This window comes from Serinus canaria, chromosome 5, assembly GCF_022539315.1.
Source record: "Serinus canaria isolate serCan28SL12 chromosome 5, serCan2020, whole genome shotgun sequence".
NCBI classification, from domain to species: domain Eukaryota; kingdom Metazoa; phylum Chordata; class Aves; order Passeriformes; family Fringillidae; genus Serinus; species Serinus canaria.
In genome coordinates this window covers 46,470,351-46,497,659 of record NC_066319.1, presented here as the reverse complement: position 1 = coordinate 46,497,659, position 27,309 = coordinate 46,470,351, and the positions used below count along the sequence as shown (strand labels likewise).

Below are 27,309 nucleotides of genomic sequence, written 5' to 3'. Positions count from 1 at the left end.
ACAGCTGGCACAAGGTGTACTTACCTCATGTAGCTCAGCTATGAGAAACACCTTTGGACTTAGATGATGGGTCAGCAACACTTTTAAGTGATATTAGGTATCTTTTAGGACAGGAGGACAATAAAACATAAGCATAACCCACTTGGCTACTAGGCTGGAATTAAATGAGGTGGAACTAAGATTCCTGGCTTGTTTTTTTCTTGCTGGATAATCAGCATGGTGATCTTTGTGAGGTCAAAAAGGTGATTCCTGAAGTGACTCGAATTCTAACAGCTAGACTGTGTCAGGAGCCGTGTCAGGTCACTGGGCACGACTGCTCCAGAGAAGTATTGATGAACAACCTGTAATGATCTTTTACATTTATGATCATAAGCAAAGCTGAGTCGGTGCAGACAATGCAAATGGCAGAGTCAGAACAAAACTATGACTTTCTGCAGACATTCAAAAACAGTCGGTCACAAAATGCAAAGTTAGTTGTTGGGGTTTTTTTAGATACAGGCAAGTGGTTTTTATAGTATGCAATGAGGAAGCTGGTGTGCTTCTTTGTGGTTTATTAGGCGAAGAAACATGCGCCTCTACTTTTCACAAAGGATCTTCGCTTTTCCTTGTCTCATTTAAGACGGAGAGCGGTGTCAGGGCACAGCCCCAGCCCCTGCCGGGGCGCGCGGCTCAGCCCGCCCTGCTCGGCCCTCAGCGGGCAGCCCGCGCTGCGCCGGCCGCCCTTGTGAGACACGCCAGGACTGTGAGGAGCCCTTCGGCTTCTTCTGTCATCTCACGGATTCCCTCGGCACATTCCTCTGCCTTTCCGTTCTGGGCCTCCTGCCTCCATCCTGCCCAAAGGCACAGGGCAGTTCCGAGGGAAGGCGCAGCCGGCGCTGCCCTGTTCGTGTCCCGTGGACAACCTGCGCAATCGCCACGGCCCCGGCGCTCCCGACGCGCCCGCAGCGCGGGCCCGGCCAACGCGAGAGGAGCTTCCCGGGACTCCGGGGACACGCGGGACCACGCGACTCACCCCGCAGCCGCAGAACTACAAGTCCCAAAAAGCTTTGCGCGCAGGGCCCCCAGCTACCAGAGCCAGTGGAGCGCCGGGCTTGCTGGGGCTCGTAGTGTGGCCGGGAGGATGTCTGGCCCCGCCTCCGCCCGGCCGCGATTGGCCGGGCCCGGGTACGCCCCCCGCGCGCCGCGGTTGCCTGTCTCCGCACGACGCTCGCCGCAATCACAGCGGTGGCGGCGTCGTCGTCTCGTCTTCGCGATTTGGTGAGGGCGGAGGGGCTGCGCTGTCCCGGGGCTCCGGCCGGGGGGGAAGGACGCGGGGTACGCCTCAGCGAAGGGAGCTGTGGGCATGGGACGGCCCGCTCCGCTCCGCTGCCCGGCCGCGGAGGCAGAGGCGGGGGAGCGGCCCCGCCGCCTCCCGGGGGAGCGGCTGAGGGGGCCGGTTTCCTTCCCGGGCTCCGAGCGCTGCTGAGTCCCCGCCGCTTCCCTCGGCGCCCCGTCTGGCCCTGGGGCTGCCACGCCTGGCCTAGGAATTGTGTTTGATCCCTCCGTGCTGGAAGAGAGACGGGAGTTCGAGCGGCTCCTCCCGAGGGGCTCTGCCCAGGGCTGGCAGAGGAGGGAGATGGGCGAGTGGGGGAGGAAGCAGTGGCAGCAGCTTAGATTTAATCACCAGTAATACATCTTTAACGGGAGAAAAGGATGGAGTAACTACGGGATTTCTGCAGGGAGCTGGTGATGCCTGAAAGGCGCTGCGCTGTGGCTGGTTATTTATAGGTGGTAGAAAGCCTTGCCGTAGCATGAGGTTCTGCTTGGAGGTAGTTTCCGCTAGTTCCCAGTTAGGATGGAACAACACTGTGTTGGATGTCTGTACTTACGAGTTAGCATAAATATTGTAGCCAAGATCTGAAATGCTAAGATAAACCATAGTAAAAGACATGTGGAGTGCGGGAATCTTGTGTAATATCACACTGGAATTTCTGCGTAATAACTTCTGCAGAATTTCATTCTCTCTGTGCTCCCAACACTTCCATGTTTGCTGAGCAGACATTCTTACCCTTACCTGACTTCCTCCTTTACCCTTATACCCCCTGTGCCAATTCAGGCAATTTAACAAAATTATTACTCATGCAGCATTGTGGTATCTGTTTTTTTCTTACTATCAGAATGTGATGGTGGAGGCTTTGTACATCTGCAGACAGATAAGAAAGTAAATAGCAGAAGCAGGTTTATTGAAGCCTTAAAGTTTGCCAGATTTGAATCTGGGTGTTTTGAAACACGTAGAGAAAAAAATCCCCTAAACCAGGTGTATTAGCTTATCACCATTCTAGGAATGATTTTGGGGTGTTTTTTTTTACCCTCAGGTAAATTGTACCATCTCTGCTGCTTAGAAAAGTAAACCTGCAAACAGGAGAAAGAACTTAATTTGTAATTACTTTTAAATACATTTATTTAACATCAAGAATCATTCTGAGTTAACTAAAAAATCACGGGTTTTTACAGTAAAAGTGGCTTATACATCTTCAGTAGCTAAACAGAAATATTTACTACAAGTTCTAATCATACTAAGCCCGTTCATAGAATGGTTACTAGCAGACTTTGTAAAGAAATGTTTTGCAACAGGGACGATAATCTCCTTCAAAATGTACCATGCTAGAATTTATAGCGATGAAGATTTTTTTCTTTCTACAACACAAGTGCAGAAAGAAAATCAGATTGTTTGTGCAGGGGCCTAATCACGGGTTTAGGTGCTTGTGTTTTTGTAGCAGCCAGCACAGCATGTGGGTGGAACATTGCTGACAGAACTGTGGACATCAGTTTCCTGTGAGGAAGACTGTCACATATTTTGTGGAAATCAGCATCTAAGTGGCAGGCAATATGCAAGCACTCTGTGGAGAAAGGAACTGTGGCTTGATTTGGGAATCTCAAGGGCAAGTAGTTATAACAAGTGAGCTGTTAAGAAAGACTTCACAGAAGAGCTTTAATGGTCATCTGACCAGCTTAAGGCTGTTATTTTTCAGCATGGTTACTGTTAGTGTACTTCTCATGCAAGTAAAATATAGTTTCTGTTTATATAGCTCTTGGAGACTGTGCTTAAGGTATTTCGAGTGCAACCTACTGAAGTGTCAATATTGCTTTAAAAGCTAGTGGAAAATACTTTGATCAACTCAAAGCCCTTTCTTTAGAGTGCTATCCTGTTCTAAGAGTATTGATCTTAAAGGACTGTTTCCCAAAGGTAAGTTGAGAACTCGGGTGTTGCAACAGGCAGTTGGCCGGAAGAGTTGTTCCAGCAGCAGCCAGCCATTTCCAGATGTGGTCTTTCTTAAGCATCCCTTTCTTATCAAGTCAGAGATATATGCTAGCTATCTAGTGGGAAGTGGTCAAAGCACCTCTGTCAGGACAGACTGGTTTTAAGAGTGAATTGTTCTGCAAGAGCCACCCAGTTCTGCATGTGCTTCTTCCACAGACTGTGCAAACTGTGCAGCAGCCTTACCTGCATGTGTACGTGGTGGTCTGATGCTGAGCCCACTGCACTGATGGGCCTTTATCCTGGCATGGTCTCCAGGCAGAGTTAATTAACTCTTCTGTCAGAAAGACTAGACAGAGCTGATCAAATCTTATGATATTTTGTAGATCAACCAAAGCTCTGAGATTATCTTGTAGTGAGTTTTTAGTTTTCCCACAGTCTTCGTCTGCATGTGATGTAGGATTGATTGCATGTGATGGATCTTCAGAGAAAGGCTTTTTGTACCTGTGGTAAGCTGGTCAGCTGGGCTGCTCTCTCTTAATATGACTTGAAGACAAAGCATGTGATGGGGAGCTTTCTCTTAGCTGTAGGTACAGAACTCATACAATACAACACTGAACACAGCCTTTTAAATTGCCTACTTGCACTCAGAGGCCTTCTTTAAAACAAGTAGAAATATGTGTGTGATGTGAGTATATTTCTTTGTTTGATCATCATTTGTTTGTTTGTACTTTTTTGTGTTTGGTTTGCCTTTTTTTTTTTTTTAAGCAGTAGTTAGAAACAAACAATGAAGACCCATTCCCACTGCACATGTTTAAACCTATTTTAAGTTCTTAGAGAAATTCAGGGAGCTGAGCATTTATTAGTTACAGTGTACTAGTCCATTGTGGTGTGTCTGGGTTTTTTTTTTATTTCCTCCCTTCTTTATGGTGTTAATTTGATTTAATTATAGTATAGGAAAAGACAGATAAGAGGGATTATATGTCATTAATTTGTGCCAAAGAGGAGATTCTTTTCTATTCTAAATTATCCATGACAAAATATGTATGATATGCTAGTACAGTGCAATGTTTTTTGGTGATTATTTTTTTCCTGGGTGTTCTGCATCAGTCACAACTTTTGTCTCAGCAGAGGAGAGAGATGTGAAGACCTAGATACCCTTGTACTACCTGGAAGACTCTCGAATCCCTCATGGAGGGACTGCCTGAGGGGGTGGTAGCTGAAGTCTCTGTTCCTGGTGTGGCCCAGGGATTTTCTGTGGTGGAGCTGTTTGCAGGCAGAGTGCAGTGCTGGTGTGGGGTACACCTGTGGTTCCTGTGTGTGGCACAGCAGGGCCTGCTCACAGGTACTGGCTGGGGTCCTGAGAACTGTGGAGCCTTGTTAGTGTAGTCAGGAGTGTGAACTCATCAGGAAAGACAAATCCCATCAAACTGTTTCCATTTGCCTGGTCTATCAGAAACTGATAGTGGCAGGGTCTGTTTCCATGTGATGGATGTCTGTGTGCCAGGACCTCTCTTGATCATGTTATATGGCCCTGTGAACAGCTGGCACCAGTACAGTTTCTCTTGATATGCCCTGGATTCTGATGAATGCTATCTCAAAGAGCTAAGCATCATGTGAAAGGATCTCCAGCACCGATCTGGACCATTAACTTCCTTTCTTTCTTTTTTTAATGTAAACATAATTCATGTTATAGTTGGAGAAATGTTATCAGACAAACACTGAGCTCTGAGGGATCTGTGTGCAGGAAATTCAGCTCAATATTCCAGAAAGTCAAACTCAGTTAAGATTTATAAGCAGATTGTCTGAACAATACTGTTTTTCTTTTCTTGCCTAATATTTCAGGAGTTAGATATACCTGAAATTGAATAATGGAAATTAATAGGCTCATTGGCCTGTGGCATATAGTGGCGCTTTACAAAAGTTCTGTAAAGTTGGTTTGAATCTTAGCCAGGCTTTAGGCAACATAATAGGCAGGTTTTATGGATGTTGTACACACAGTGCATTTTCAGCATCGTGTGTTATTTGTCTTATCATCTGAAGTGACAAGATAGATCAGGCAGAGTTGCCATACAAAGCCACATTCTTTGGCAACAATGACAAAACTTTACAATTCCAGCTCAACATGGGTGAATATAACCATCTAATAAATAATCTGCTTATTCCTTCACATCTGCTTATGTGCTGAAGAAGCTAATAAGTCAACAAACCCTAAATTGTTAAGTTACTGTGTATTATTCTTGCTCCAAGTGTTACAGGCAGTGACAGGAGTGGCTTCTTCCTGAAAGATAAGTTTTTGGAAGAAGCAGTTTCATAACAGTTAATGTTTGGTTTAGTTTAGACTATCAAGACATCCTTACTTTGTGCTAGCTCCACTAAAAAGGATAAAAAAACCCATGTTCTAAATATGTATATATAGTATAATATATGCATATATATATTTTTCATACTAATGCCTGCAAGACTAAATCTTAGTGACCAGTGAACCCATGCTATGTGTTATGTTAGTAATCTTCTCTGCTTTGGAGAGGATCTGGCTGCTTCTCTATTCTAGCCTCATTTGTGTGGCTGCAGATGGGTGGTTTTCACTGGGGTACTGAGGCTGGCTTAGACACTATTTACTTGGTTTAGTGGTAGTTTTGACATTTTGCCTTGTGGCTGTGTTGAATGGCTTGGGGGTTTCCAGCTTTTTTTCCAGAGAAAGCCATGTTAAAGTAGACTACTCTGTTCTTACTACAGCACCTCTTCCATACCAGCAGCAATTATTTACTTCCAAGATCTTGTATTTGTGAGTAGGCAGGTGTAAAATCCCATCTCCCATTGCATGAGGAAATGCATAATCTTTATGCATGTGCCAGGAGCATGCAGTTCTTCAGGGGAGTTTGCTTTTAGAGTTTCACATTGGTTGCAGCTGACCTGAGACTGACCAATAAATGGAACCTGCCTGCCTCCCCACCCCCCCCCCAAACCCCAATTCAAAAAGCAGACCTTAAACCTGTGATTGGATGTGGCCAGATAGTTTGCTTATAGAGTAAATGCTTTATCAGACAATCAGGGTGCTCAGGACATTCGCTAGCAAGGGCCCTACTTCCACTCCTCTCAAGAAAGTAGAAAGACCCTTTTTTGCATGGCCTCTAACCTCCCCTGTGCTCTGCTTTTCTAAATTTGTCATTGACAGGCTCAGATGTATTTTTCTCACTGTACACCTTGTGCAAACACTTAACCATTGAGGAAAGGGGGCAAAAATGCTGCTCTTTCATGTGGTACTGGTTCACATTTGCGCTCCTCTAGCATAAAAGGTTGCACGAATAGCATGAGGCTCTCACAGCCTGCACTTCCCCTCAGCCCCAGCAGTTAGGGCTGCATCTTGAGCAGAACAGTGGAATGGCCTCTTTCCACCCTCTTTGGTAGTGTGGGCACAGAAAGCTTTTGTGACACTCTGACCTTCCAACTCCCCACCACTTTTCTGTCTCTTTAGTGTCCTACATCACCTGGGATTTGACTCAGTAATAATGGGCTAATTGCCACTGAGTGGAAACCAGGGAATCACATAAGCAGAGACCAAGAGAATAGTTTTAATCTGAAAGAGTTTTATCTGTGAAGTAGTTGATAGTGAGGCTTGCTTTGTATTTGAGACTTACTCCTTGCCAGCTATTATAGAGCGAAACAACTGGAGGGAGCTGAACAACTTGGTTGTCCTACTCAGAATTGCTTTCAGTCAGATTTGAAAGCTGATAAAAAGCTATTGTAACTAGTAGCAGCTTGATGCTAAAGGAAGATATGACCTGAAATTTTACTCTGGGTTAAATGGTCTGTAAAACAACAAAAAAACCCACAACCAAGAAAAGCTTCTAGTTGGGAGATTGCTGATGTTTGTTTTGCATTTTTTTTATTGGCTGATGTTCTCTCATTTACTTGTCTCAAAATTCTTCATTAGGAGAATTTTTTCCCATTTGTGGAGTAAATAAAGAAGAGAGATGATACTGAAAGCAATTTTGCTGTTGGGCTGTGCTCTGGGCATCAGCACATTCTCCATGGAAGAGCCTGAAGATGGAGGCAAGCACTGGGTGGTGATTGTTGCAGGTTCCAATGGCTGGTACAACTATCGTCACCAGGTAAGGACCACTTCCTTCCACATGCTGATGCTGTCCATGCTCCAGAAAATGCCAGTTCCCAGACTTGCAGGAGAGTGATAGCTGCCTATCATCTAGACTAGTTTAGACCTTCTGTCATTTGAGCAAGTGCTTCTACTTCTAGACTCCTAGGTGTGTGAAGTTTTCAAAGAAAACATCATAAGATTTGCTCAGAACCTGCTCTCAGTTATTTTTGTTACCACCCCAGGAATTCCCTTCCTCTACTCCTTTTTACTATGTGATTTTTCTTTTTTTCATATAACTCTTCAGACTCTAACCTCTTGTAAAAGTTGTTGTTGCCAGAGGAGAAGTATTCTTCCTCTAATCACACTTCTGCATCCTGGGAGGCCTGTGCCTTTTAGGGTAAATACTCTGTTACTAATTAGGCTAGAGGATCTAACCCCAACTTGCAGTTGTACAGAGGATATCTAGAGATAAACCTCATTTTGAGACACGTGCGTGTTTCTTTCCATTTCTTTCCTCTTTTCATTATGTTATGAGAAGCTTCCTTTTTTTCTAGTTAAAAAATCTCTGAAGGCTGCAAGGGCATAATTATGTTTTGAGGAGTGGAGGACCTGTGGAAGGGGGTTCTTTTTAACCTGAACCAGTTTGCTGACCGTGTTCAACAGCGTGGCCTCAGAATTATGTTGGCACAACAAAGATATGGTGCAGCAGGGTGCAGGGAAGAGAGTGAGTGGCAGAAACAGGAGGAAAGGAACAGGAACTCCTGAGTCTAACACTGCTGGGAAAGACAGTGTGTTGTGAAATTCTGGGCTGAGTGTGGGTGTCACTACGGACAGGATTAAACCCAAGTGACTTAATTCTGATTAAGTTCAAGGTTTATAATCAGCAGTCAGGAAACTTGTGCAGCACTTTCCCCTTGGGAAATGGCTGGACAATCCCTTAAACAGATTAATATGTGCAAATGCTCTAAATTTGCAGCTTGGCTTTTTTGGAGAACAGGATCAATTTAATTTGTGTGTACATTTATATATTTCTAAATGCTAGAAAAATAGTTTATTATAGTATTGTTGATTAAATACTAGTGTACAAAATCAGTATTTTTAAAACTTGAGTTGTATGAAATGTACTGGTTGAATTGCTGAATTCTGGAACTTTTAAAGTATTTATTATTTTTAATGTAATTGCCTGTAAAATATAGAGAGGCTTCATCCTCTCTATATTGGTTGATTAAGGAACAAATGAGCCTTCTGTGTGTTAGGCACCCTGGGTTTTGTGTATATTTCTTCTCCTTCTAGGCTCACGGTAATTTTGTAATTTTCAGCGCAGTGATGAGCTTAAAACTAAATCAGACTGACAATCTTGTTGCATCTAAAGAACAACCTGTCACTGGCAAGTGCTAGCTAAACACTCTGACAAACAGGTTTTAGGGACTTTCCCAGCTCCTTACACTGTAGATACCACCTGATGATCATGGCTGGAATATTACAGCCTTAATATAAACTATTCCTATTTAAAATTAAATCTTGAAGAAGAATTTTAAAGTTGAAATTGGAAAACAATGATGAAAATACTGCTGCTGTACTTGATTACTGCCTGTCTTGGAGTGTCTAAATTTAATTACTGAGTTGTGCTCTTTTTGTTGCTATTGCTGTATAACCAGTCTAGCTGGCTCCCTTCCATTCTAGGAGGAGTTAATACCACAACATTAATTCTTTAAATAAAACTACAATTTTGAAGCTGTGGCTCATGAGAATTATCTCAGTTGCCTGAGCACAGTCTCTCTGTCAGTGAGCCTGCAATGGCAAGTGTATCTGCCAGGTAAAATAGGGTTATGAAGAACACAAGATCCACACTTACATATTTGTGTCCAACAGTGAGTGAATCTTTGTCACATGCTAATTTCACAGAAGCCTATTAACTTTTGAGTGTGGTTATGCTTTGCAGATAGATATTAAGTAATTCCTTTTCAATGTTAGAAAAATGAGAACAGGATTTCTTTAAATACCTAATTTTGAAGATAATGTCAACTAACAATGCATAATATCTGCCATGTTGGATTGTTCTGAGTTTAAATACAGGGAATCTCTGTATTTTAAACTGCCACTTGCTTCAGGTTTTAACATTTGGAAAGAAGAAAATTAGAACACCAATAATGATAGTATTAAAGTTACAAAAGCAGCATTGTAAAAGAGTCTGTATGAAGGATCCTTCAGAATGAGGCTGGGTTACCTGTTGTAAGCAAGATGCTGTGCATCTTAACTTGTTATAGAAAAGCTCGATTCCCACCAGATGCAGCACAGCAGCAGCTTGTGCTGTACTGCCTAGTGGCCTTTTTTGGCCAATCTTAAGGGCCTGGTGGGTGTGAGCACACATGGTAGCAGTGACATGTGGTGAGACAGACCCAGCAGTTAGTCATGGGAAATCACACTTCTGTGTGACATGAAGTGTCATCCAAACAAGGGTGCCTTGGTTATTAAAAAATTGGAGAATTTTGTTCCCAGCTAAACAAGCAGAATGATAGACTTTTAGGAGAGTTATTAAGAGGAGGAAAGATGCTATAGAAATCTGACGAGTTCTAAGAGATTTCTGAAAATATTATGATCACCATGTCTTTGTGTGTTAGTGTTCCCTAACTTCCAGAGGCAGAAGCAAAAACATTTTAAGGAATTAAATTATTTGCCAAAGTCACTTACAGTGGAACCAGGAATAGGACTTGGTCTTTCACTTCTATGCTTCAGAACACATAGTGAATACACATAGAACCATGTGGTATTGTTCAGTAGAATCATACCTGTGCTATAAGAAATCAAATCAGTGCTCCAGAATTGCACATTTGTGTAATTTTTTTGCTTTCTGAGGGACAAACTGCAGAGGAAAATATATTGTACTCTAATTCAGTTCACTCCTGCCATCACCCTTCTTCCCCAGAACTTCTCTGACCTAGCCTGTGTACAAGTGGATTTGTAGATGTGTTCCAGTAAGTAGTTATTCAATGTAGCTTTTTTTTATTACCAGATTTGTTGCTATTCCCTTCATGCACTCATAATGTCTCTTTGTAATTTGAGAATTCAGCAGACACATCTCTGGGTTTCAGTTGCTCAGTTCAGCTGTCCAGGGTACAGTTAATACATGATGTTGCATGTTTGTATTACCTTTTTATTTTGTGAGCTCCAGTTGTTTTCATGCTGCCTGCTTCAACGTGGTCAAAATGTACTGTATTGTAATTATCTGCTGGTCATGTGTTCATCTGACTGAGCAATCACAAAAGCAGAAGAAATAGATTACATATTCAAAAATACCTCATTTCATACCTGAAATGCTGTACAGACCCCAGGAATAATAAGTTTGTAAAGACTTTGCAGACCCAGGAAACACTGAGTTTGCACCTGTAACCTCAAGGAATCTGAAACTTTGCTTAAGACTGGTTATTTAGGTTATTTAGGTCAGTGGTCAGGATCCACTATCAGTACAAACCGAGGCTAGAAAAGGAGAAAAACCACTATTTGTGCTTAATATGAGCAAGATTCACATTCACAGGCAGTTGCTTCCACTGTGATGGCTGAACTGGGACTTTTTCCTAATCCGGCTGACCTAAACTTGTTTTACACATTTATATCATCCAGTTCCTAAAATAAAATGTGCTTTGTGTAGTATAGAGCCCAGTGTGATAGCCCTACTGTCACTGCAGGGCTAGCTTGTACATTGCTTTCTGCTTGCGGCTTCTCAGTTCTTTGGCATTTTTATCCGTATTTTAGTGGTTTTGATTAGAGTTGCTTGGGCTGTGGAAGGGCTATCAGTGTGCTCCTCTCTGCTCCTCAGCAGTTACTCTGGCTTCTCTGTAGCAGCTTTTTATTATGAGACTGGCTACTGTTCAAGCGTACTCCCCCTTTCCTAGGGAAAGTGGCTCAGCTCTCTGCTGCTCAAAGAGCTGGATAAAATACCTCTGGAAAGTTTAGTGGCATACATGAGCAAATACAGTACTAAATGCTTTTGTCAGATTTAGAGAATGACTCAACAAACTAGTTCTCATTTAGAAGAAATAGTCTGGCTCTTCTGTGTGATGAATATACCAGTTAATTCAAATCTAAAGCTGGCTTCACATCAGATCAGAAAAAGAGACAGTCCCATGCTTCCTGGATACTCAAACTCACCTAGTTTGTGGAAAAGCCTGATGTGAAACAAGAGTCTTACTAGAGAGGGAATGCATCCGCAAGAGAAATGCCAGGCTGGAAAAGTCTGGCAAAATTAAAATTAAAACTTAAAAAATATGAATTTGTATACATGAGTCTGTTTTCAGTTTTGTATTTAGTCTTACTGAGCTTTGTGGGTCAGAAACTATTTATTCAGTGTCCTACATGCTACCAGCCAGGGCAGTATCTTATTCCAGGACAGTCTTAAATTCTCCTGTCTTCTAGGTAACAGACACTAAGGCTGCCTTGGCCTTCAATTAATGTTTCCCAGTGTGGTTATAAAATTTAAATTGAACTCTCAGGAAACCTTTCCTAAATTCTTGATAGAGTTATATCTTTGGGCAGATTCACTGATGTATATTTAAGCAAAAGAATAAGATAGGGCTGGCATTTCAGACATATCCTTCTACTTTGTTAGTATATTAGAGTTCATTCTTGTTTAGGCTGTGACATTTCAGCACAGCTGTAGTGGGAATTGTGCTGCTTTGAGATAAAGCTGACAGTTCCTTTCAGCCATGAAGCTATCAGTCACAAGACAAGAAGTAACCAATTTCACACAAGTCCAAGCTTTTCCCTTTAGGAACTATTTATGCAAGCTCGTGTCATAAACAACTTGATTTTTCCAAAAAACCCCCCAGGCAATTTGCTTAAAAGCTGTGTCATTCAAATGTGTAAACAGCTGTATGGCAGAGGAAAACTGGGGTGCCAGAAAACAGGGTAATTCACTCTCTGATCCCCATGCTTTCAAAATCTAGGAGTTAATTATTTAAGCAGATCTTCCATCAGAATTTGCTGATGTAGCGAAGGGTTTAGACTAACCAGGGGGTGAAAGGTCTAAACCATGCCCTTAACAGTGTCCATTTTGGAGCTACCCATAAGGTCAGTTGTGCAGCAGGAGCTGTATAGCTGCACCTTTGCCTGTGCTGTGTGGGGCAGCTGCTGCCCTACCCAAATCACAGTCACAGAAACGTGATTTAGTGACAGTTTATCCAGTAAATGTTCATAGCATGCATTTCACATGTTAAACCATCAAGAATAATACCAATAAGAGATCTGAAACAAGTGAACAGCTGTTTCTTTTAGAGGGGTTTACAGGTGCAGATATGCCAGAAATATTTCAGAGAAACAGGGTCAAATAGCAGTATTTGAGAGGCAGTTAGACATCAACAGGAAATACTCTACATACACCTCCCTGCTCTAGCTGCAAACTTTTTTTCTCTGGTTTTGTAGAGAAAAATTTATGGGGTTTTTATGTGTACACAGGGACCAATCATGAGCAATATCAAAGGTGACTAATTAGGTCAGCTAATTCTATGCAATAAACCCTGACTGTTTACTCATAACTGCCCTACTTTAGTCAATGGAGTTTTAGCAGGAATGCATGTTTTTGCTCCTCTAGCCTTTGATGGTGATATCACTGTGCTACCAGCAGTTCCCTTAGCAAAAACCTTAAAAGGCTGGGACAACCCCCAAACAGGCATAAGTTGAGATTGAAGGGAATTGACTACATAGATCCGTCTTCCTTTACAGTAGGGATTTTGCTAATGACTACTATTTGCTAAGACAGGACATACTGAGCAAACAGTGAATGAACCAGAAGGAAGGAGGGGAAACAAAAAAACCCCTGATAATATGCATTTACAAAGTTTAACTTATTTTGGGTACTTGGGATAAGTTGAAACACCTCCAAAGTCCCTACTGGCCAGCCACATGTCTGTGGGAGCACAGACCATTGCTCATTAACTGTATCACTGCATGCCTAAGCATTTCCCTATTGCCAGCCTGTAAAGGTTCCTGTCAGCATCACAGAGGTGTGTGATATTTTGAGTGAGAAGGGATCTATGATCTACTCATCAATCAGTGTAGAGAAGCCCTGACTAGTGTTTTCTTCTGCTTGGATTGCTTGTGAAAATCAAGTATCTTCTCAGTCAAACCTGTGCTCTTCTGTTTCATATTAAATGCAATACCTTCCTAACTCTATTTAACCTCAATGTTTTGACTTGTTGAGGCAGCAGCTGGTATAATGACATACAAGGAAATGGAAAACTAACTGGGAGATTGTCTGGCATAGGTGGAAGAGAACCTAGACTGCTGACCTGTGAAGTAGTAAATGGAACTGCTTTAATAAGAACAGTTTAACGTTTAGGGTTAGTTACATAATGAGATTTTATTGTTGGAGAGTTCATTAGCATTGAATGTGCTTCACCCTTCGCAGAATCTTGTACAACTATCTTCTCTTTTCAATTTTATCTGCACTTAGAAGACCAAGGATTATAAAGTTACAGTATTTTACAGTGTCCGTTTGGTTAAACTAATGAAAATCACTTGTACTCCTAAATAATCTAAACAGACACTGGTCTACTTAAACCACATCAATTTGGTTTCCAAATTAGCAAATTAGATTAGTTCAACACAAGTAAGCTTTAAAGCTTGCTTCTTGTGCATTTGTTAGATGAGATCTCTTCCATTAATCCTGCACTGCTTTTCCTAGCATTTGGTGGGTTCTAGTTCTCAAGTTTAGGAATGATTGTTAATGTCCCATTAGGGCACTGAGGGACTGTAAGTTTTAAAGATAATCATTTGAGCTGGGGTTACTGAGAAGTTAGCATTCTGATAGAGCTCTGCATTTATTGTAATATCACTTTAATGGGTGTTGGTATTTCTGTGTCACAGGAAGATGGTTCTGTAAAGAAAATGTGCTTATTCATATCCTGTACAAATCAACAAAAGAGACTGAAGAGAAATTTTACAATTCTGTTTTCTAATGAAATCTGATGTGCCCTGAATTAGATGTTCTGCAGAGTAAGAAATACATAATTAAAAGAAAATATTCCTTATACCAAATTCTCATCTCATAGTAAAACAAGATTTAATCAAGTCTTTGCATAAATGAGATTGGTAAACAATACTTGCTTAAGTCAAGGACAAGCCTTTAATCCCTAGTTGTGCAGACTTGGTGCAGAACTAAGGGAAATTGGTGGAAATCCAACACTTTTTGTCTACTTGGCACACTTTGGATTTCTCTGTCACTGCAGAAGGTTTTTATTTTGATTTTCCTCCTACAATGGAGAATTTTGCTGAGAGCTTCATGTTAAATTTGTTATCTGTACCAAGTCTGAAGTAACTTCTGGTTTCTGTTTAAATAAGAAATCAAAATAGGTAATGAGGGAGAGATATTAATCGTAGTCTCCACTATTAATGCAACTGCTTCTAATTAGAGAAGAGCAATGAGCTCTGGTTTAACCTGTGCATTTCAGCTCTCTAGCAACCCTCAGTCTCTTATATTGGAATGAAGTTGGGTTTGGTCAGTAGCCTCCTCTTAGGTCTGAGAAGCTATTTTGCTTCTGGTATCAAAGGTAAAATTTCTGTTAAAACTAGTAATGAAAATTTGCTTAATTTCAGGCAGATGTGTGCCATGCGTACCAGATTGTGCACCGAAATGGAATTCCAGATGAGCAGATCATTGTCATGATGTATGATGACATTGCTGATAATGAGGAGTAAGTGATGAACGTACACTGGTCACAAACTATATGGTTACTACAAACATGCTGTGGTCACCAGTGTGTTTTGAGTTTGTAGTAGTTTTGAAAATCACTTAAAACCACCTGTGGTATGCATAGAGATGTCAGCCATCAGCACAATAATTCTCCTTTGAAATGTGCTCATGAGCTTTCTAAGCCTTAGAACACAGCTCAGCATCAGCTGTGGCACTGAGGACTGCAGAGCTTTGTTATGACAGTAAGGGATCTTAAGTCCCAGGCATAACAGTGTGCAGCAGATAAATTACCTAAACTTGTGAATGCAGGGGAGGTCTGTGTGCAACTTTCAGGGCTTCTTTGGAGGATATTATCAGATTAATTCCCAGCATTCAACAAAGATGGGTACAGGTCCCATTCTGGGTGACTGTCTAGAGTGTATCATTGCTCCCTGTATGACACAGTTGATTTATACAGCCTCTAATTCTGAAACAACTTCCCCCAAAATGAGCAGACATTACAGGCACAGCAGCACTGGGAGCAAAGTGTTAAAGGGAATAAAGGCAAGACTGCAAGGAGAGAAATTATTGAGACCATCCATCTATATCTTCAGATTAATTGACATGATTTGAGGTAGAATACTTGAATGTACTCTGAGGGTAAGGACACCTAAGACAAATATATGTAACTGACTGAAGTGCAAAGCCCTTTATGTTCTGAAATCACTTAATGACATATGGTGCAAGTTCCTGTGCTCTCAGGTGAGCTGGCTGCTGTTGTTCTAAGGTCATTGCATGACATGTGGTTAATTATTCCTATTTATTTTCCATTTACCTTTCAGAAATCCAACCAAAGGCATTGTCATCAATAGACCTAATGGCTCAGATGTGTATGCTGGAGTACCCAAAGACTATACAAAGGAGGTAGGAACAAAACCCCTTTCCCTGGGGAAGGTTCAGCATTATTCAATGTCTGAATAAATTCTTTCACCCTGTAGCTTGCACTCCAAAATGCACATAATATAAAGCATCAAGTTTATTCACCTGCATGGTTTGGCATGAAGTTTGGTGTTCATAAGATGAATACAGACAATAGATTTTTTGAAGTGATGCATTAGTCATAAAAGTGAACCTTTACACTGTTTCCATGCTGACACGTGAAATAAAAGGAAGGAAGGTCTTGGATTGTAAATGTTGTAACTCAATCTGAAAAACAGCTATGTAAACCTAATTGTTTCATTAAATCAGTATAGTAATCCAGCCACTCCGTGATTTCATGATTCAGCAGCCAAGTGAGTCATTAGATAAAGATGTATTGAAAAGGATGGCCAGCTAAATTTGTCATCCATGCACAGATTTTAACTTTAGGAAGCCATCTTTCTAAATGAAGATTTTGTTGTTTTTATGATCAGATCTAACTTTAATTTTCTCAAATCCTTAGGATGTTACTCCTAAGAATTTTCTTGCAGTTCTCAGAGGAGATGGGGAAGCAGTGAAGGGAGTGGGATCAGGAAAAGTATTGAAAAGGTAAGAGAAGCTTAATTTAGAAAATTATTGCATGTGTAGTTGTAAATTGACACTAATTTTAACAAAATGATAAATTAGAACAACTTAAGAATCCAGCAAAATTATTGATGGCAATTCCAGGTCCTTCATAGTGGTTCTAGTTTCTTAAACTATGCATCACAAGAAAGCAACTGCTGATATTTGACTGATAAAGGTTTAAAAGTTCTAGAGGGTAGTATTAACTGTATTAAGGTGTTTGTTATTTAGACTATTATCTTGCAAGAATGGCAATTCTAAGATAGTGTGGCTAAACTTTGGAAACTTCTGGAAAGGATCTTCCAAGGCTGGTTTTAATGTACATGAACAGTTTGATTAATCAGCAGAAGACTTAGGTCAAACTTGGACCAGACTTAACAGTGAGTGGCAGAGGAACAGAGAGAGCTTAACCAGCTAATCAGCTGGAAGAATTGTATGTCTAATCCCAGCCCTGGTCTTTGTAACACGTGTAGAGTTATTGAGGCTGAGTATCAATCATAATTCCATTCCTAATGAAGTGGAATTATGGTTTATAATTAATGAAAAAAAGTCTTTGTGACTGAAAAAGTAATATGAGCAAATAAACTTTTAAGTGAGTATTATGCTTAAATTATTTGTAAACTAAGCTACACAAATGATTCTAAGTTTTGCCATATTTTAATATATGAAGAATAATAAATTACAGATTGGCTTAGTGAAATGTAAGATTTAAAATTAATGGTAGTTTATAAAGGCTTATTTAATTTAGATGATTCAAAAATGTAGTTAATACATTTCAGGGCCTAATAAGAATTCTTCTTGGAAGGATACCTGATGTCAGTTATTCATCTTGCTCCTGCAGAGTTTGAGATGTGAAAGTATGATCCCACCTTACTAAGTTGTACTATATTTCTGACTATTGGTTAAGAGCTATATCATATATTTTTCTATGTACAAGAATGACTATAAAACCTTTAAGATTTTAAATTCAACCACTTGGAAGGACTAACACTGTTAAAGAAAAACTGTGAAGTCTATCTTCATCTCACAGTTGATTTTAGAGGCATAGCAATGAAACAGAATAGAAGAATCCCACCCTGGCACTGAGGAGAACAATAAAAAAGAAGGAGCAGGACAATAGTCAAATAAGTTACTGCTCTGAATTGTTTGAACTTCATCCTTAAACACTGAGGTTGAAAATGAAATATGCAACACATATAGTCAAAATGTTAATAAATTACTGCACATTATCAGATTTTGCTCTTCTAGTATCTGGATTGAGTCAAGGGGTGACTATGAAGCAATTTTTGTTTTAAAAAAATGTACATCTGAACACACTTCACCTGTGAAAGCTTGATGTTCCTGTTCAAATAAGGGAGTAGCCATGCAGAGGGCCAAAGTCTCTTAATGTACTCAGGAAGACAACTTGAACCCGCAAATAAAAGTCTTAATTGTTCACATTACACCTTAGTCAAATTTTTTGCATTTAGGATCAAGAGCAGGAAGCCAAAAAGTAATGCCAACCCTTCTTTATTAGGTTCTGTTTGAATTTTCAAGTGGCCTGACTTTTGCTACTGGGTGGGACAAGAACTCAATTATCCTTTCCCTGGGAGGCTTCCAGATGGAGTTTCAGGTGGTTCCCCCAACCAGTAGGTTACTGGCAAACAGAAGGCTGGACAATGTTCCCTTGAGCTGCTGCAGTTGCACCTGTTTGCTGTGAGGAAAGAGCAAAAGCAAGTAAAGATTTCTGGACTCTGGTACAGAGGAACAGAGGAGGGCCTGGACACTCGTTCTGATCTTTTTACACACCTTATATTTAAGGTGTGTCCCTGAATCCAGTTTAAAAGGAAAATTCCTTTGCAGATGTGGCTGTTAGTGCAAGACCTTTCTGTCACCTAAACATGATCTGTTTTATTTAGAGTGGAATCAGAATCAGAGTGCTCAGTGCTCAACTGACTGCAGAGCCACAGGTGCAAATGCCAGTCTGGCCTCATGGGTGCCTGTGTACATGCATCAGTTCCTCATGGAGCTGTAGGCTGACACTGCTTGCTGATCTGTGTGGCTGATTATGGCCATAGTAGTCCTTGCACATACCTAAGAGTCTTAGCAAAGAGGTTTTTATTATTTATCCTTGCGTTAATGGTACCTTGGTATAACTTAGTTATAAAAGCATTCCTTTTTTACCAGACTTCTACAAATGCCCACAGTATTACCAATTCTTCACATAGCCATTAAAAACCAATTGTGTTTCCACCATAACCATACCCTACATAACAGCCCCTGTCTCAATCAGTTTACAGTTTGGAATGTGAAGTGTGATTGCCATATTCTCCATGTTTGAGAGACTAGCTATATCTTTGTTTTTGTTCCTTTTGCGGGCATCTCTTCTAATAAGGATCCAAACTTACATGCTTGGGAGAAAAAAAATGGACCAAGAGGAGGAGGTGCTTCAGCTCTGATATTTTCAGATGTTGACATGTCTTGGCACTGAGAAGCAGATGATTGTTGTTGTATTGAAGATTAGGTTGGAGTAGTTAAAAATACTTTGTTTGCAATTTTTTCATTACAGTGGTCCCAAGGATCATGTGTTTGTTTATTTCACTGACCATGGAGCTCCAGGACTTCTGGCTTTTCCTGATGATGATGTAAGCATTTTGGGAATAACACAAAACCCATCACTTTAGTGACATACTAAAATAATAACAAATAAATGTAAAACATGAGAATATTAAGAGCACTCTATATTGAGGGGAGAGGCCAAAAAAGAGCATTATTCTTCTGATCACTGTATTTTGGATTTTTTCTGGTTAGAATCTGTAACATTCAGTTGAAACTTGAGTTGTGTCATTCCATAGTCAGGCTGTTTCACACAGGTGTGACTTGGCTTTCTGGTGCACTATGCATATCTTCTGGGACCATTACTCATCTTTTCCAGAGTGGTAAATGCTAGAATGTTATACTTCAGAAGGGCAAAGAACTGGATAAATTTATTGGGAAAATAGTGTACATATTCACAACAGTATTTATTCTGAAGTGAATTGTGTGTCTGTTGAACATAAGTGGTTTTAATACAAGCCTTCTTATTTTACAGCTTCATGTGAAAGACTTGAATAAGACTATTTGGTACATGTATCATCACAAGAAATACCGGAAGGTAAACAAGCATACCAGAAATTCCCAAATTAAAAGAGCGGCTGGCGTGGAAGAGAGATGTTTTTATTTTGAGAGTTGGCTCAAAGTAGGAAGAATCTGTTACATGCAGTTGAATTTGCATTAGGGTTTAGCAGTTAAAAGGATTGATCTGCTCCAAACTTTCCATAAATGGTTTGCTTGTTTTTGCAGTCAATATTCATATGTAGTTTAACTGCTGTTTCCTAATGCTGCATATTCTGACTAGAAAAGCAACATCCATAACTGCTGCACCCCCATAATTTATACCTGTCTCTTTCTTCCTGTGCTTTATTCACTTCAGACTTCACTGTTATTACAGGAAGTTTGTGTATACCTCATGTTTTTCTTACAGTTATTTATTTAGTTTAAAAGACTGTACCTCTTGTCAAAAAATTCTGTTAATTTATTTCATCACATGTGCTAATAGCAGAAAAATTACTGTTTTGAACATTTTACTGGTGCTTTTTTACACAGTTCTTTGTGGCAATGTCTGCTATGGCTGGCTGTGTTTAGGAACACACAGTTCCAGAGACGCTGCATTCAATACTAACACGTTGCTGTGCCTATAGAGTGACTGTGTGTTTGATCTGTGCTTTGTACAATAGCCAGTAGATCCCTGTGGATTCTGTAGAGATGAATAACACCTTTTCATTATTATTCTTTCCCCTTTCTACAGAGTTTAATTCCTGAAAATAAAAAATTATCTTTTGTTTTGTAGCACTATGCATAGCTTTTGTTTCAGGAATAGCAGTATAGGCCAACTAGCTACAGATAAAAAGCACCAAACAAGTTTTCTCCATTTCCTCATGGAATTTCTTAAGGTCTCTGATTTATTTTTGTATTTTATAGATGGTGTTCTACATTGAAGCATGTGAGTCTGGATCTATGATGAATCACTTGGCTGATAATATCAATGGTGAGCAATCAGTTAACTTACTGGACTTAAATATCATAGCTTGTCACAGACCTGAACAAGTACTGACTGTGACAAGAATAGGTTCGAGGCATGTTTATGTAGAATTTTAGTGAGGGAGCACAAGAAAGTAATACTTTCCATTTACAGGAAGTTCCTTTTAGTAGAGTCTTACAAAAGACTGAAAAGGCTTTCAGCTTCTTGGAAATGAGAAGTTGAAAAAGTATTTCTTTTCAGGAACCAGGTGGTTGCCCTGGTTGTACAGACATTTCTCAGCCTCAGCACTGCTAACAGATGTGAAGTTCCTACTCTCAGTTTCATCGAGTAGCAAAGCAATTGTGAGACTGCCAGGGTTGATTTTGCTGCACATTTGCACAACAACCCAGGTTGTGGAACTCAGATTTTTTAGGGTTTCCAGGCTCTCTGCTGCAGAGCTGGAAGCTCAGCCTTGATTGGGGTGAGGAACCACAACCTTTTGAAACAGCTTCTCCATATCAGGGAGAGAAGTGCTTGCTCCTGTGGTTTTGAAGATGTCATTGCAGAGGAGACCAGCCATGTGCCTGTCCAAGGCATCCTGAGTGTTTGGCCCTGGGTATACTGCCTGACACCCACCAAGATTTCTTACAAACAGTTTTTATTTTACAGGAAGTTTCATGTTGACAATTAATTGTCCCAGACAAATGCTCAGTATTTTTTATAGTTTCTTCTGTCAGAAATTTCCAGTCTGAGGACTCTGGTTTTACAACCAGCTCTGCCACAGAACTTAAAAAGGCAGAAAATGAACAGTTTATGTATTAGAGTACAAAGTTGTCTTTGGCAGCTTTCACTGATAAGCTAAGAAGGTTAACTGGTTACTTAGTAAGCATTTTGAAGGGTACTAAGAGGAGCAATTTACTGCACAGATAAGATTCAAGTTTTTTTTTTACTTTTGAGTTTTAGGTACATTCTGAGTAGAAACAACACAATAGCTCTATAAAATCGTGTGGAACACTTTGACTTTAAAATATGGATTTTCGTTCAGTTACACAACTATGCTGTGTATTAACTTTGGCAAAAAGCCAAAATTGCTTTTGTCTTGAGATCTGTCAATATGTGTTTACAGTATTTCTGTTGCCTTAGAGATGACTTACTGGGAGCACCATGCTCGGGACAGATGTAGGATTATTTTACTTTTGTCTCAGTGTAGAGCATTATCCAACAAAGTATATTACTTAGAAGGTAGCATTATGTGGAAGTAAAGATGATTTTTAGGGGATTCACTTCAACTTTGGAGAAAAGATCTCATTATTTTAATAAAGAAAATGAATGTATAGATAGTTGTTAGTGCACAATCCTCTCAGGCAGTTCTTGAAAAGTAGATTTTTCCTTCAGGCAATTTTGTTTTAAACACCCCAGACCACATTTGGCAGCAAAGAAGAAGCACAGAGGGTGCTTAGAACAGCACTGAGGGTGACTGAACAATGATTAACATACTTCTTTTCTTTCTGCTATTTAGAAGTAAATGATTGAAAGGCAGAATACTTAGACAATTATATTGTGTGCAGCTAAGTATTAAATCATGGAGGGGTGAGAGGAGATTAAAAAAAAAAAAGATAAAAACCCTTACTGTTTGTATTACAGTTTATGCAACAACAGCTGCTAATCCCAAGGAGTCATCTTATGCATGTTACTATGATGATGAAAGGCAGACTTATCTTGGGGACTGGTACAGTGTGAATTGGATGGAAGATTCAGATATGGTAAGTTACTTAAACAAATTTTCTTCATTTCATGTATAAAAAAGATCAGTAGGATTTTTAAACATAGCTCTTTTACAAGATTTGTGAAAATACTTGGCTTTATGTGGGTACAAAATCAACAAATTGAGTTGGTAAAAGTATTTATCTACTACTCAGAACCATATATATAGTCTTTATTTGTTTGGGCCTCTGAATTTACTTTCAATACCAACTTTCAGAAATATTATTTCCTTGTGTTATTTATAAGATAGAAAATATCTGACTTCTGGTTCCAAATTGACATAATCTTTATTTGCTAATCTGAGACCACATCTCCAAGCACGTTAAATGAATTAGGCAGTTCAGTAAATTGTATGTCTTCTTCAGGGCTGCTTAAATATGGAACTGTGGCTAACCCACTTCTTAGTATAATGGAGAATAGAGTTAATGAAATAAATCTGGGATTTGTATGCTAGTCCACTCCTTTCTTGCCCATTTGCTGGCAAATGAGATTACTAAAAGCAATATGAGAATATGCTGTCAAATCTTCTCTTCAGTTTTTACTTGAATGTTTTTCAAAGGTTGTATAGCTCTTGTCCTGTACATCCTTCTACTCACTGGCACCTAAGACCCTTTGCAGCTTCCCTTGCATTTTTAGAATAGCTGAGTTTAACTATTTTAGACCTCATGGAACTTTCTTCATGCAGGAGGATCTAAGAAAAGAAACTCTCCACAAGCAGTTTCAGCTGGTGAAGAAACGTACCAACACCAGCCATGTGATGCAGTATGGAAACAGAGTATGTATTTCACAGGGCTTCCTGCTCAAATATATCTTCAAGCCTTTCTCACCCTATACTTTCATGCCTTAATCCAAACAAAAAACAGCTGGAAACTGGCAGGGTTGATTTAGTCATTTTTAGTTATCAGCTATTTCTCTTAGTAGACCTCAGCATTTAAGAGGTGATGATCCTGGTGCTAAAGGAAATCAGCCTTGCATATGCATTAATCCAAGAAATCAGGGTACAAGTTGTCCTCCAAGCTCTGCCAGTGATTTGACACTTCAGTAAAGAAAGGTATTTACTGCTTCCCAGCATATTATGAGTATTAGTGAAATGTTAAAAAATACAATGATCCCTCAAATGGGAAGAACTAAGAGGTGATACAGCATTTACAATAGTCCCATTATGCAACAGATTAAATACTCATTTTAAAAAACGTGCAGTTACGTAACCTGGTAGCCTTTTCCCCCCTCAATGAGTTTTGGAAATAAAAGTTCCCTGATTTTTGGCAGCCTTTACCACATTGTATTAAAAACCCAACATATGCATACACACAGACACACACACACCTACAACCCTGTTACTTCCTTTATTTTCTCTAATAAAAGAAGTTTAGAGATTTAGGTTTGCATGGCAGACTAAGACAAAACTACCTATTGAAGGTGATTGACAATTTCCATCTGCTTACTTTTTATCCTTCAGAGCATCTCCTCCATGAAGGTGATGCAGTTTCAGGGCATGGGGAAGAAAGCTATGCCCATTTCTCTGCCACCTGTGAAAAACTATGACCTGACACCTAGTCCTGATGTGCCCTTTGCAATCATGAAACGAAAGCTGATGGCTACCAATGACATTTCTGAGGCCAAGAAGATTGCTGCAGAGATGAAAGCATACCTAGAGGTAAGAAGAGAAAAAATAATTGCTCACCAGGCCATATTAACTTCTAAGAAATGGCAGAAGGAAAATACCTGAAAGTCAAAAAAATTACTCTTCAGACTGGTAACCTCTAGTTGATAGTTTATTCTTCCTTTAGAATTCAGTGATCTGTTCCACAAGGCACATTCAGTAGTAATTATCTAGCCAAAAGGTAAAAAAAAGACAAAAGTCAGTCTCACAGCTTTTATTGACGGGAAATTCTTCATCTGCATCCATAGGGATTCTTGTGGGGAAGACAATCTTTGGTGTTAGAGAAACTCGTGTCTCAGTACAACTGAAACATCCCAAATCAAATAGCTCCTGCAGCATGGAAGTCAGTATTGGTGTTGGTGGTGCCTTCTTTCCCTGGTAGACAGTGGAAGGACAGCAAGTAATTTTGGGTTCCAGGAATCGTGACTTTCTGTCAGTTTTTATTTGAGTGTGAAGAGACAAGTGCAAGAGACTGTGCTAAAAATAAATGGCAACATTTGGTTCCCTAAAGAGCCTAAAAGTTAAAGGAAGATTAAAGAAAGAGAAATTTGATTCAAAGTCTTTAAATTAGATTTAGAAAAAGTATGTTTAAAGTTCTCTTTGTTATATATACAGGTGAAAGAATTCATCCAAGAATCCATGCAGAAGATAGTCACCATAGTAACAGGATCAACAGAACAGACCAAGCAGATTCTGTCAGACAGACTGACCATCAGCAACTATGACTGTTACCAGTCAGCAGTGAACCACTTCAAAGCTCATTGCTTCAACTGGCACTTACCTGTGGTAAGTCACTCATTGGATATAACCTGATAAACAGGCCACAAAAACTAGCACAGGCATAGCCACACCTGCAAAAATCAGCTTTTATTAAAAAGCTACCTTGGGGCAATCATACAGATTAGATTTGGAGGAAGGGTAAGTAATGCTTTTGGAAACAATTTTTACTACACCTTTAGGTAACCAAGAAGTTTACTAAAAAAACCCAAAAATAATATGTAATTTTTACTATTTGTGCTGTTGCTTCGATCAGTTCCCTCCCCAGAAATCCCAATGTAAAAAAGTCATGTTGTATTTCTGCTTGAAGCATCTCTGCTGACTAAACAGAAACACTATGACCATCACCACTATGAATTCCTAATCTTGGTGCATTCAGATTTCTGTATTATGATACAGTATTATTCATAATTCCTTGCAGTAGCCTTGCCTCTATTTCCATCATCTTGCTGAATTCTTGAGAACCACTTTTTAGTTTAGGGGCTTTATTACTGTTTGCTCTTCCTGGGATCCCAGTTGAGGATTCAAGTCGTGTTATTAGACTTTAGGTAAGCATAAGAAAGTCCTGATGGCAGGCAAGATAGCCTCTTTAGTGGATTTTTTGGTTTTGTTCTGTGGGATTTTAAGAACATAATGGATTAGATGGTCTTGTGTATGAGGTCAATGTTCAACACAGCTGAATTTCCTAAGTTCAGAGAAGTTAAATGGCTGAATTGCCTGAAGTTCAAAGAGCATAGAGTGCAGCAAAAAGATCCATTTAGCTCAGTACTAGATGATCAGTTGAACACCTTGGATATTATAGCAGCTCTAAATTATTTCCACCATTTAGTCTGGATAAACAATACCTGCTTTTCATCACTGAAATGATTAACAGTGTTTGTTTATTTCAGTATGAGTATGCACTGAGACAGCTGTATGCCTTGGTCAACCTTTGTGAAGGAGGATACCCCATTGACAGGTAATGAGTTTCCCAGATATGCCGTGTAGTTTTAACTGTGGCTAGAAGAACAAAAGCCAATAGATTGATAAAGCTTAATCCTAAAAGTTTCTCACTCGTTCTGCTCTTGTTATCATTTTGTCCATAAATCACTCTAAATTTAAAAATGTTTGTTTTGACAAACATAATTATTTGTTCCCTCCCACTCATAATGATCCATGTCCCCATAACCCTTTAATTTCCTTACTGAGCCTCAGGGGAAATGACAGCCAGTCAGAGGATCCCACTGCACCACACAACATCAAACAAAACAGCATGACTGGTGCAAGGGTGTTGCCCTGTAACTCCTGCATGAGCTTACACTGCAGCCAGGCAGGGAACTGCTGTGTTTTCTGTGCCACCCCTCAGCTGCTGGCTCAAAACACCACAGCACTGCTGGGTTCTGGTGATGAAAGAGAATATGGTGCCATGTGTGGAGTAGGAAAGCAGGGAAGTAATGGTACAGGTTGACCCCTGTGGTGGTGCAGTAGAGCCAGGGGCAGCATAGTGTTGGAATTCTATCTTAGGAATTTGTGGTAGAGGTTGAGATCCCAGCTTGTGAGTCATGCAAGAGAAGTTAAAGGGAGAGAAGAAAGCAGAAGGGGTAGGGAATGTGAGGATGGATTGGTAGGTCAAAGAGTGTGTACATGCAACTCAGGAGGTGAAGAACTTCTGCCCCCACTCCTGGTGGCAGCCCACTGTAGTCAGTTTGGGAAATAGTTTGAGAGCAGAGTACCTGAAAAGTTATTCATCATTATTGTTCTCTGTTGCAGAATATGCCTGGCCATGAATCGGGTGTGCCTTGGGTATTGATGGAAAGAACAGTCCTGAATGTAACCCTTACTACAAGTGATAACTTTTCATAGCTGTCATAATCCAGACTTTATGTGCATGCAACCTGGAGAGAGTCAGACACTGTACTGGAACTGTGCTGGGAGCTGAGGCACCAGACCATGAGCAGTGCAGCACTTGCCAGTGCTCTCCTCTGCATCCCCACCTGCTGACAGCCTGCTGCTTTGAGAGAGGCATTTTGGCAGACCACCTGGAGTTTTCAAGATGGATAATTTTTTCACAGCACAATACTCTTAGGAATCTCTGGATGAACACTACAAACCACTATGTGATTGCTAAATCCATCCTAAATCTAAACATTGAGTCATTAATTTTGGAGGGTTTTTTTAAACTCTTGCTAAGTTTAACTTCTAAAAAAAAGTTAAAGAATGCCATTACAGTGACTAATTTGCAGATTGGTTGAAGAGTGAAGACATCAAAGCTTGTTCTTTAAGTTTTAACTCCTTAACAGTTAAAAGAAATTAGTTGCATATGAGAGCTGTTTGATGTGGACAGCACAGTTAAATGTTGAACAGTAAAAATCTTTGTGAGTAGAAAGCACTGTTTCCCAAAGAAAAGCAGAAATATCTAATGCTGTAAATTTAGCACCAATATGCTGTAATTAATTGTGTATACTCACAAACCTCTGGGAAGTCATGGAGTACAGGAATTGCCTGTGAATAAAAATGAAGTTGACAGTTTCATCCACCCACA

At 40.0% G+C, this 27,309-nt stretch overlaps 1 protein-coding gene across 1 annotated transcript; it reads left to right on the top strand.

Annotated features, from left to right (window-relative positions):
* Window positions 1-1,147: 1,147 nt before the first annotated feature.
* LGMN (legumain) lies at window positions 1,148-27,309 on the top strand. Its single transcript, XM_050975436.1, has 14 exons — window positions 1,148-1,257; window positions 7,176-7,353; window positions 14,928-15,025; window positions 15,846-15,927; window positions 16,445-16,530; window positions 19,094-19,169; window positions 19,616-19,678; window positions 20,545-20,611; window positions 22,229-22,347; window positions 23,034-23,123; window positions 23,808-24,005; window positions 24,627-24,797; window positions 25,679-25,746; window positions 26,538-27,309. The coding sequence occupies exons 2-14, from the start codon at window positions 7,216-7,218 to the stop codon at window positions 26,575-26,577; spliced, it is 1,296 nt and encodes a 431-aa protein (XP_050831393.1). The 5' UTR covers window positions 1,148-1,257; window positions 7,176-7,215; the 3' UTR covers window positions 26,578-27,309.

Bases quoted from the DNA above. Each gene is read 5' to 3' on its own strand.
- LGMN (XM_050975436.1), top strand. From the start codon at position 7,216: ATGATACTGAAAGCAATTTTGCTGTTGGGCTGTGCTCTGGGCATCAGC. The intron at 23,124-23,807 runs GTATGTATTTCA...TTTATCCTTCAG, and splicing joins TGATGCAGTATGGAAACAGA to AGCATCTCCTCCATGAAGGT. The intron at 24,006-24,626 runs GTAAGAAGAGAA...TTATATATACAG, and splicing joins AGATGAAAGCATACCTAGAG to GTGAAAGAATTCATCCAAGA.